At 40.4% G+C, this 12,055-nt stretch overlaps 2 protein-coding genes across 2 annotated transcripts; both read right to left on the minus strand.

The window, feature by feature from the left end:
• Positions 1-74: 74 nt before the first annotated feature.
• Positions 75-6,462, minus strand: cUnh7orf57 (chromosome Un C7orf57 homolog). Its single transcript, XM_084004778.1, has 8 exons — positions 6,345-6,462; positions 5,375-5,440; positions 4,965-5,138; positions 4,047-4,137; positions 3,595-3,721; positions 2,802-2,866; positions 2,597-2,697; positions 75-2,493 (listed from the first exon to the last, which is right to left on the minus strand). Exons 2-8 carry the CDS (start codon positions 5,430-5,432, stop codon positions 2,435-2,437), a joined length of 675 nt encoding a protein of 224 aa, XP_083860904.1. The 5' UTR covers positions 5,433-5,440; positions 6,345-6,462; the 3' UTR covers positions 75-2,434.
• A 519-nt stretch (positions 6,463-6,981) lies between these two features.
• Positions 6,982-9,372, minus strand: LOC311009931 (four and a half LIM domains protein 2-like; the record flags this gene model as incomplete). Its single annotated transcript, XM_084004379.1, has 5 exons — positions 6,982-7,319; positions 7,928-8,114; positions 8,340-8,509; positions 8,863-9,037; positions 9,217-9,372. 5 exons carry the CDS (start codon positions 9,370-9,372, stop codon positions 7,168-7,170), a joined length of 840 nt encoding a protein of 279 aa, XP_083860505.1. The 3' UTR covers positions 6,982-7,167.
• Positions 9,373-12,055: the final 2,683 nt, after the last annotated feature.

Genomic DNA, 12,055 nt, shown 5'->3' on the forward strand with positions numbered 1-12,055 from the left:
TTTTAAACTGATATGCCATCAACTCAAACTGGGAAAAGAGGAAGCAACTTGACTGAAACACTATTTTATAACTAAATACTGTACCTGAACATGTGTTCATAAAAATAAACCTATTCTTCTAAGCAAACAATATCAGAATGACATCCTCCTACTGCAACATAAAAACCCAGTGCATCTAGTTTCAAACACTTTTTAATACCACAGAGATGAATGATGCATCGCTGCTTAAATATATTATGTTGGGAAACAAGTGACAAAACCCGAAAACGGACAGTTGTGTTCTTTTCAAACAACAGCCTGCTTTTAAAGACGAGTCATTTTAAAGACGCAGGTGATGAATGAGTTGGGATTTACGAGGACGAACTCAAGAAGAGCTCTAATCTGGCTGTTAACACCCAAATAAATCATTCCCATCCTTTTCATTTTCAAGAGTTTTTCACGCCTGACAAATATCCCTGTAGGATTATGGTTTCACTGTCGCCGCCGGGTTCACGGCTGCAAAATTATAACTGTGAAATGACTTGAGGCTGAAATCCAATACTTTTTTAACTAACTAAGGAAGGAGAGGTGGAGTAACATCCATCATCTGATGTGGTTTAAAATGACCTTCCTTCTCCGTCCAATGAACCTCCACCGACTCCTTCAGCTCCCGTTTCTTATAACAAAGACTCCTTCATGTAACATTAAGATGTAAGGCAAAACAATAATAATAATTAAACAAACACTTTTCAGTAAAAACAAAACGGGCATGAAAATGCTTCAAAAGCCACATTACTGTATCGAGTACAACATCTGAACACTTAACTTACTCATATTTAGTACCTGTTCATACTGTATTAATGATCAAAGTATGACGGAAACCAGCAGAGAAAAGGTGACGTAAAAATCTCCCATCACACATCGATGAGAATCTATTTAAGGAATGCAACCTAGAAGCAGAAAATAGGAGGAGGTAACCTCTTAGTAATTAAGCTCAATTAGTGTTTGTGCTAAAATTCATATTTGCCTATAAGACAAGACCGGCTAGCAATTCCGACAAATAAAATAAACGTATAAAATAATAATGTAGGTTATGTTAAAAGAATGAATAAAGCAGATGTCAGGGGGGGGGGGGGGGGACCACCTGGCCAGCAGCAAATGCTTTCCAATCATTTTGCAAGGCTGAAGTTTTTAAAATGCAAAAGGTTTTGTTGTGACTTGGCTGTGCACGAACACTACGTTCTCCTACGGAGGTCTACAAAGTGAAAACAAATAAAAAACACTGCATGAGCAGGGAAAACTGCTTGGTTGGCATATTCAGAACTCACTCTTCAACAACTCGTCTGTCTTAATCTTCACAGGGAATTACTCCACATTCCACTTTCAGCGGAACCTAAACCCCCCCCCCCCCAAACCTAAATTTCCCAGAATTCCTATCGGTTGTTGCACGAAATTTGGGTTTGGATGAGAATGCAATAACATTAACACCGACTCAATTTAGTTTTTATCATTAAGTGACCTATTTGGACCAGCATCAGACATTTGGCATCGTTATTGATGTACTGATGAGCTTCCTAATAAATGGTGATGCATGCATTGATTTTGAGGCACCTGGTCGTGTTCAAACTCGTCTGGAGACTCGTAAACATCCCTTGAGCTCATTTAGTTTTTTTAAGGAGGCATTTTTCTTCTGAATGGACTTTTTATTCTGCACTAAAATGCAGCTTAGAAACATAACGGCTTAAACGTATGCATGTTTCTTGATTTTAGGGACTTGGGGGGGGTAGTAGTGTAGGGCAACCTTTTGCAGAGCAGCAACCTAAATAAGTTACTTTTAAACCAAACAAACCATGGCCATCGGAACACACTTTGGCATGTGGTGGTGGCTGTCTCAACGAATGACCGTTTCCACACCCTCAGCTGAAAACACGCAAACCTCCAACATCACTTCAGAGAGCAGGAGCCCTCCATCCAAAACAATATTTCACGTCACTGGAACCACATATTATTAGCACAAACACTTTATACGTCCACTAACTCGATCTTCATACAACCAGGGAGGGAAACTAAAACCGGCCACCAGTCAAAAACAGGTGAATTTGAGCTTCAGCTCCACTTTGGGGCTCAATTGGCCTCCGTGGAGCCAAAGTTAGTTAGTTTCCTGCCCTGTGCACAAACTCGTCTTTCAAATCGAGAAACGACAATACAGAAAAAAATAATACCGTGAGTACCGACATGTCTACTCAACAAAATCCATGTGAATTCTTTTTACAATTTGAAGCAAATAAATAGAGGACAGTACCTTTGCATAAACATGAGTACAAAACCTAACAGTCAGTGGATGTACAATAAATGCGAGTGAATCCGAGAGGGGTGGAGCGGTGTGTTCGTGGGAACCATGAACCAGTGTTAGGAAGACCCCCCCCCCCACCTCTCCCTTGTGAACCCGTGTGCACTACTCCAGCTCGTCCACATCCTCCGTCATGACGGTGCTGGTCGGTTCTGAGGTCACACCTGGAAAACAAAGCAAACATCAACATCCCAACGCCTGCAAACTGTCCCTCCACCTAAAACACTTTGTGTTTAACTTCATGCAAGCAAAAAAAAGAAATCCTACTTGAGGTGTCGTCATCATTAGGACACTTCTTCTTGTCCTCAACATAACCATGACTCAGGAGCTTGGACATGCTGACTGGGAGAGCCTTCTTCTCATAAGCCCTGAAGACGAACATGAGACGTCGTCATGGCGAGCAATTAAACAAATTTAAACCCGTTTATGGTTCATGAAAATTTGTCTCCCCAGCGTATCGATCAATACTCACGTTCTCTTGAATTTGTTGGTCACGTACAGACCATCCATCTCATCGGCAACTCCATCAGGAGACATCTGCGGGACGGAAGTGTTACCCACATTTATGTAGCACACAAGACGAATGTTGCAGCCACTTTATTACACAAACTAATGTGGGTCATTCTGGCTCTTTGCGCTGCAGAATTACACCACAGCGAGTGATTAGTGGCTAAAACACAATGGTCATGAAGCAGAGGATGAAGTGATGGAGGTTTAGAGATGCAATTTGTCATGCAATGGGAAATGATTGAAAAAACCGCCATGAACAGAAAACTGGCTCCATCCCAACACCAAATAATATGTTATACTCACTAATTTCACTTCAAACATGTTTCATTCTCCAAGTTTAAATATTAAAATTCTACTAAAACACATCTGTTAGATTTTTATTTGGCCATTTTCTTCAATATGATATAATTAAGGTGAGGATTTTATTTATTTGTATTTAGTCTTGTCCACAACATAGTCTTGAAAACTTTTCAGTTACGTTGATACAAAAATAGGAACATTGTATGAAATGTACTTGTGACCAATTAGTGTTTTATCAGGTTCTTTTGATACATCGCTCTACACTTACCACACAGCCAAAGCACCGGCAGAAAATAAAAAACCCAAATTAATTTGAACGAAACTGCGAATGCGGCAATGGAGCAAAACCAGGTGACAAACAAAAAAGGGAAAGGTGGTGGTAAAAATGTAAAATAAATAAAAAAAAGGGATGAAAGACGGTATAAATATTGGGGTGACTAGTTTGGTCCATTCACCTTCTCTTTATCAGGGGAAAATCTATCATCCCTTTCCCAGGACGAACTGTTATCAGTGCCAAACGGTGCAGCCAGAGGCTGCCTGCCCAGCTTCATCTCGCTGTCGGGAGACGTTGCTTTGCTTCCGCTGTAAGCACAAAACCACGGTGACACACGATGTGAAATTACTGCGGGCCACTTATCACATTCTGGGAAATGTTTGGCTGTGGCCCGAAATGCTTGGCCAGCGGAGGATCGAGGAGCAGCGTTTTATCTTTTAAAAAATCCAGTCGGCTGATAAAATACTTAGATCGGTTCAGATTCTCCGTTTCATATTTGTTTAACACATTTTTGTTAAGGCTCCAGGTTGATAAGTGTTGTGACTGTGTGCATTAAAAGTCGATTAGGGTTTTTGAAACGCACACAACCATCATCTCCACCCTGTTAGACTGGTTATTTGTGTTTGCTCTTACCCCTTTGACTCATCGTTTGCAAACCAGTTGGGTGGATTGTAGGACGTCTTGGGTTGGCCATCAGCATTATCATCATCATGACTCAACAGCCCTGCAGGGGGGGGGGCACAACGTTCAAAATGAAACGCTGCACTGTATCTCACCTTCGAAAGCACAATTTGATAAACTGCATTCTAAACAGCTCATGGCCTTTATCACTCTACTACAAAATAAGTGTTTTTTTGGCACAGCGGCGACAAGAAAAACAAATCCTTATCCATCTGGAAAATTCACGTGAAGGCATTTCAGGAGACTTAGTGTGCGCAAAAAACAAAATACTCTGTAGCAGCTTCTTTTTTTCTTTTTTCAGAAAATTAACATAAAATGAATCCCACAAGACTTTCCCTCCCCCAGCTCACACACAACAATGGGCAGTTAGTGGCAGAAGAATAAATTAACTGAGACACATTGATTACTTTATGAGCTATTGTGCCAAACAGAGACCAAAATAAATAAAGTCTTAAACAGTGATGTTTTGTTTCCCCAAAATGCATAAAACAGTATTTTTGGAATAAGGTGTCCCTCATTTTCACGTTGTGGACCTGTAGGCCACTTGCTCAGGATTTGCATTTCAAAAGAGTTAAACAAAAGCGACAACATCAAACAAGCAATTATTTCGGAAAATGTGATGACTTCCACCATTTTAATTTAGACAGTTAAGATCAACTCTTTGCTCTGAGGGCAGGAGTGTGTTTGTCAGATTTACTCGCTTATTTTTGTTGCAGCGAGACATTACATAATATTGAGAGCAGAGCTGCTGCCAAAATTTAAGAAACTGCAATATGTCATCCACTGAGAGCAACACTTTCACACACGAGCACCTCTTTAGGAAACTACATGAGGATCACAACACATTTTAAACTCAAAAGACACCTTTACCTTTGTGTCCACCTCCTTTAGCGAGCTTGACATATTCAGAGTCCGACTCAAAGATCCCAACTCGTCTCCCGCTGATCCTCTCCACTGGAGAGGTATCATCAATGGTCTGGGACAGACCGGGGATCTGGGAGGTGGGTCCAGTCACGCCACTGGTCACAACCCCGGTCTTTATACCTGTAATCACCTGAGAATTAGCCCACATGTGCTTTCTTTGCTCCTCCTGTAAGCAAATTAATGCACGCTTGCAAAAAGAAAAAAGAACACACTGCTATGATGCACGCTGCATGTTCGGGGAGCAAAGCTGGACATTTTGGAATTGGTGAATATGTTAAGCTTTGAGTATTAAATTCATTACAGGTGATTGAAGCCATAAAACACGATGAAATTAAGCAGATTTGATTGAGTCTTACCACCGGGCTTGGTCCTTCGATGGTTTGGCACAGCAGCACTCATTTCAGCTGAAGACATTTCACAATCTGACGACCAAAGGGAATACATTAAAGTCTCACATTTAAGACTCACATTTAGGCCTGCACCCACTTACATAGCAAACAGATACAAGACTGAAGGCCTAAATCAGTAGCTGTAATCTGAACGCCTCCAAAACTCAAAGCATCACTTGTTGCACACACAAAAATCTCCTATTAATATAGATGTCTTGCACATTTTGTTCCCGCACACATCTTCCACCACAATGGAGAGAGCAGGTCAGTGGTCTAAAACCATGGAGGAGCAACTGACATTTTTTGCAGAAAATGATTTATTACTTTGTAAAATGTATGCCGAATTTACCAAAAGACAGAATTTTAATAAGACGACAAGTGATGTTTAACTAGGACACCGTTATCTAACAGCAAATCTTAAATAATCGATTATTTACTCAAGGAGTTCGGCCTTCTGTTTCCCCATATGCAAGACGGAGCGGCCCGTCTGCGCCTGTTTCCCCCCCATCGACATCAGCAGCATCGTTGACACAATAACAGGGAAATTCCTATTTGTGTATGCGAAATCAGATTTATTAGCTAATAATTACAGCAATTAAACGAGGCATTTACTAATAAAAAATACATTTGATTAAAAAAAGTGAGTTTTTTTTATAATGGGCGTAAAATTGAAGTTTGACCATAAACACTAATATATAGTCTACGCCATGAATCACACAATATTGATAGACATATTACGAGCATGTTTTTCTAGCTGTATACCGGTAGTTTTAACGTAGCCGTTTAGCTAACAAAGCCTTGCTAAAATAGTTAGCCGCCTAGCTAGTTGCCGCAGTGGCTTTTCCACCGTTAACGTGACTTTGCGCCGCAGCGACGCTAGTTTTTTATTTTAGCAGGCAACGACGCTACACGCAGAAAATAAGAACACATAACTTACATCGTATGTTATATTTTCTTTTCGTCTTGTAGTAATTAAATGCCGCTAGCTCCCTGTTATTCTGCAGACTACCGGGACCGCACCGCAGCACTCACTTCCTGTGGCACCTGCTGTCGACTTCCGGTATGCTAAACAAAGATCGTGTATTGTCCGACAGCGCCTGACGTCATCCTCTAGGCGTTTCTGTCACCCGCACGGTGGATGAATCATAGCAAACCGGGACTTGAACTGCGACGGAGTGAGCGCTCTTCCATGTCGTTGTATCTATTGTAACTACAGTAAGAGACGATCTTTGCACAGTTTTCAGTCTCATATTCAGTTTTAACCTTTTCATAATGCATGATAGTTTTAATAATAATTATAATATTATTGTTTCCATGACAACGGCCAATACACATTCATTATATCCACTCTTTATTATACTTGACAGTTATATTGAGCATAATTTGAATAATTAGAATACACAGTATTAGTATTGTTATATTAGCTCTTTTACCTCTGTAACATACCCTTTATGTACTCTCATATAGCATAAAATGGTTATTTTGATGCCACAAACTTTCTAAATAAAATGTCTTTAGGCTATAGGATTCTTTTTTTTCATTCATTTTGGAAGGTTTCAACTCATTTAGCCTTCTTTAAACACATAAAACACATAACTCATTTTAAACACAGTATCACACATTATGCATTAAGACATCTTAGCAGCGAGAACAGGTTAATGCGTGAGAAACCAATTAATGATAGGTTAGGATAATACTGCCAATGCTCTCTGATTGGCAGCCAACTTGAACTAACTCTTCTTCCGGTCTCGGTAGATCACTCAGAGGTCTTTGACGCAGTCGGGGCAGAGGACGTCATCTTTGCACGTCAGGAAACCTCGACCCACCAGAGACACGCAGCACTTCCTGCAGTTGAAGCAGTCATTGTGCCACTGCCGCTGCTCAAATGAGATGTACTTGCTACCTCCGAGACCTGAGGGGGAGCATAAATAAATAAATTAACAGTCTTGTGATTTCTGTAATGTAATAATCCTAATTGGTGGTGATTGAATGCACAGAAGGAAGCATATGATCTGGGAAAGCTTCAGCTCCTGTTAAAGTGTCAATGTGTTGTTCACATTGGAATTCTACATGACATATTTGAGCTTGTTTTATACAGTATGTGGGGACTAATTAAGGATTTCGACACACCAAATCCAATTTATCCCATGACTAAGTTTGCAGCATTAGACAGTGAAACAGTTCTTCTCCTTAGAATCTAAAATTCCAGCATTAGTCCAGTCTTGCTCCTTTAAGAGCTTAACCGACATTGAGGACAAAACTCCAGGTTATCTCAGTTTCTGAAGCTTTGATCATGTCTATTATATCCTTAAAATCTGTCTCTTGCAAGTCCCTTTACTCTATTGAAGTGCAATTCTCCAATTACAGAAATTGCAGGATACAGGCTGGACAAGTGAAAGACTGTTATTTCACTGGCAGCTAAATTTAGTGACGAGGCAGAACGCCTCTCTTCATTTTGATGTCGGCGTTGCCTGTTATCGACCAAAGGCTGGCCTGACACAAGTGCAGATCAAGCTTTACCGTTGATCGGGGTGGTGCAGGAAGAACATTTCTTGGCAAACAGGTTGCAGAAACAGTCGAGGCAGTAGGCAAAGTCGTCCCGGGAGGTGAACCGCTGGCCGGCCAGCTGCTGCTTGCAGCCGATGCAGACGAAGCACTCCTTGTGCCAGGGCTGGTCCCGGTAGTTCACTCCCCCAGTAGTGATGGGCTGAAAGACAGTCTAATATGTGAATATGTTTTGGACGTCCAGGCCCAAACCTTCAATCATACTGGAACTTTAAATTCAAAGCTACCCTGGGGACTTCTAAGTTGGCTTGGATATTGATCTTGATATTATCTCCGGGATGATAAATTGCTCATCAGAGACCTCTCTGCAACCTCAAGAGCATTAGGCAACAATAAAAAAAACTACTCTAGATGTGTCGTGTGTCACCTTCTTGCACTGGACACACTGCGGGGCAAACTGCTTCTCGTAGCAGGGCAGGCAGTAGTTGTTGCTGTCCTTCTGGATGAAGCTCCTGGTGCCGATGAGCTGCTGACACCGGTTGCAAGTGAAACAATTCTCGTGCCAACTGTTGCCCTTATGCTCCATCTTTTTGGAGCCTGGTGGGTGGAGAGAGAGAGAGAGAGACAGAGAGAGACAGAGAGAGAGAGAAGGAGAAGGAAGAGAGCTCAACAAGTATACACATTCAGTAGGTCACACTACTCATATCTGGATCAGCCTCAACCAATTACAGCTAATTACAATTAACTGATATCTTGTGAGCTCTATAAACCTGTTGACCCTCAGAATTACCGTGGGTAGTAAGAGTAAAAAGCTAAACATATGACATGTACAGTATGACAAACCTTAGATTTTTATAACTGTGCTCATGTTTTGATGCTTTAGATCACCACCGAGGTTTGCAACCTGATTCAATGAATGAAAATTATGAAAATTAGAAAGGCCTCCCCACCCGGCATGATGGTCTTCAGGCACGCATGGCACTTGGAAGAGTACTCATTGCTGTAGCACTCGATGCACATTGGTACGTCGTCCTTGGTGGGGAAAGGCCGATCCACCAGAGAACGGCTGCACTTGCTGCAGATGAAGCATTCGCTGTGCCAGTGGCGGTCCTTGTATGCCAGATCCTGCAGAGTCGACAAAAAGGAGAGAGCGCTTGTTTTAGCTAGAAGACTCTTATTTATCTGCATTCAGTTTGGACGCTGGAAGCATTTCAACAACCTTTAAAACCAAACTTTTCCTGTAAAACCTTCCCCTTAAACACAAAGAAGTGAGATCTCAACATATATGAAAGGCTGAATTTGACCTTGCTGGTGCAGCCAATGAGCTTCTGGCACTCTTCACAGTTGCTGCAGAAAAGCTCCTCATAGCACTTTATACAGTACGGGTTGTCGTCCTTCAGGATGTACTTCTGTCCATACAGGGATGTCGTGCACTCCGTACAGTCATAGCGCTCAGCCATCGTGACCGAGATCTCTTTGAGGCTTCTGTCGGAAGAGAAAATATGAAGAAAAACAAAAGTCTGAAAGATGACTGAACTTTGACACTTGTATTTGAACACTACACATAGTCCATTTCAACATCAACCAGACACGGATAAACCTAATTGAGTTATATGTACATCAAATTAGCCAAAGGAATGTCCCAAACATCCCCTGGATGGGCACGCACTGCAGAATAAATGCCTTACACTCTATTAATGGACATAATGTGACTTTTAAAATGTATTTTATTTGCTATAAAAGAGTCTGAAGTCTAACAAGAAGATGTAATCAGTTTGAATTTGTAATGAGACTGGAGATAATGAGGTGGATAGTTTACCTTCATTTTTTAATCTTAACGGACTCACAAGTTCCTGCCATTCCTGGCAAACATTCCTGGCAAATATACAATTTTATTAAGGAACGGGGTTCAGCATTTCTCATCCACTTCACCTTCAGTGAGCAGCTTCAAAAAGGCCTCCATGGAACCTTAGTATATGGTATATGTGGATTTGATTTTGTTAAAACCCTCTAAAACCCTTTACTCTTTATGCCCCTGGCTAAATCCCTCTTTATTACCTCCCTAATATGCCTCTGTGAAGCCCTCATAGTCGCATCTAAATCCACTAACATCCTCTAATGTGACTAATACGTTGCCTTCCTATCATACATTAACTTTATACCTATTTCCTATGCATACCGACTGACTTCCCTGAAACAACATGATGTCACTCAGTAGTTAAGCTGACATCGTAATACCTGACAAAAACTTGCAACTCAAATAATCCTCTGACCCTCCTCAGAAACCGGATTATATTAATCTAATGATGTGGAATTTAGAGACACAACTGCTTTTTTTAAGAGCACAATCGTCAAACTACAAACTATTACTGAAGGCTAAATCAGGCAGTCATTTCACACACACAAGAAGATCTGAAGGAACAAAAATCACACCAAAATGACTTTAAAAATGACAGAAATACAGACTGGAAAGTGCAAACAGGTGAAAGCCAGTAAAGCAGGTGAAGAAAGAAGTCTTACCTGTCGGAGGATGAGGCCGCATGCAGGCTGAGACCAGAGGAGTCTACTGTGCTGTCCTCCATCTGCCTTTTAAAATTTACTGTGACACACACTGGGGCAGGAAGGTGGAGGCAGTGGTGTGACAAGAGTGGGCAGGTCAGATTATATTTAGACGCCTATATATTAAAGACGAAACGCAGAAAATCACAGTCATTCAAAGAAAAGGACAGAACGTCTGCCAAGAGAATTCAGTGGTTTAAGCCGTCTGAAAGTATTTTTAGGGAATCACAGGGTTGTTATGACAACGGAGCAAATTTGATAATGCTTCAAATGTTTAAGTGTTTAAATCCTAAATTCCTCTCTGATCTTTATTTACTATCTTCAATTTGACACCATCATAAAACTGCTATTCACATAAAAACATCTTGATTCGATTACATTTTAATACAATTTAATGACCATTAATAGAGCTGTGAGATGAGTCCAGTTTGTGGACAGCATGTTTTCTACTTTAACATATTTTCCACAGTATTCTTGGTAAACTATTCAAGTTGAGCTGTGAATCACTTGCTTGTACCTTCTTATGAAACTTGCAAATAAAAACTCCTAATGAGAAAATTGTATTAATATAGAAAAAGTCCCATCTTGGAGGTTTTTTTTTTGTGTGTGCCAGATTTGAACCTGCAGTGACAAGAACCGTTTATTTAATGGTTCTAGGAAATGACAAGTCATGTAAGCGCTAAACAGCAGCCACTTGTTAGTCCTTAGCCTAATATGTACAGTTCAACAACATAATCTGCCCATGTGTGACTCCAATGAGCATCTGTAACCATAGTAACCTATACCGTTTTTATTTGTAAGAGGTGAAACAATCTGGAACTAATGAAAGTTCATGTGTGTCGATGTAAGAATTAGTCGTTGCAAAGTAAAAAGGAAACTCACCTTGAGGCATTTTTCACTTTGTGTCGGATTTTTCACTGAACAAGATATTCAAGATGCATGGTCTAAAAACAAGTCCCTATCTGACTGAAATGTTAGGTCTTACATTAAGTGTCATGATATATTTTGGATAAGTAATTCAATAAATGTACTTAGTATCCTAGATTTTGTGTTTTTGCAGTGTACGTCTCCGAACTCAGGAGTCGGAAAGCAGAGGAAAATGTAATTTATCTTCTTTTTTATGAATGGATAACTGGTTCCTTGAGATGTCCACTTTTGATGTCCCAAGTCTTAAAGACCAACACAGAGCTCTTACTTAGAAAACGCTGTGTCTTTTACAAGCACAGGGAACAGTAAACAACTCATTAAGCTATTTGCATTTGACTTAATTGTACACAATTTCACAAAAAAAATCCCAATGTACTACAGTCAGAGGAAAAACTATGTTCTGAATTGGAACACAGGAATGTGAAAAGGAAATGTCAGGAGATAATCCTGATTACATCGTAATGATTAGGTAACCGTTTTCCACTGAATGGAGGTCGTTGAGCCTGATGTGACTATTTGACATTTTCAATTATCTATTTCATATTTACAGTAAACTGACTGAAACATCACAACTATAAATCATCTGTAATGTCATGTTTCTCTAAGCAAAGAACACAGCAGCGATTTAAGGATGTACTTACATAACATGTAGCTTTG

Source organism: Eutrigla gurnardus (assembly GCF_963514095.1).
Source record: "Eutrigla gurnardus genome assembly, chromosome: 24".
NCBI lineage: Eukaryota > Metazoa > Chordata > Actinopteri > Perciformes > Triglidae > Eutrigla > Eutrigla gurnardus.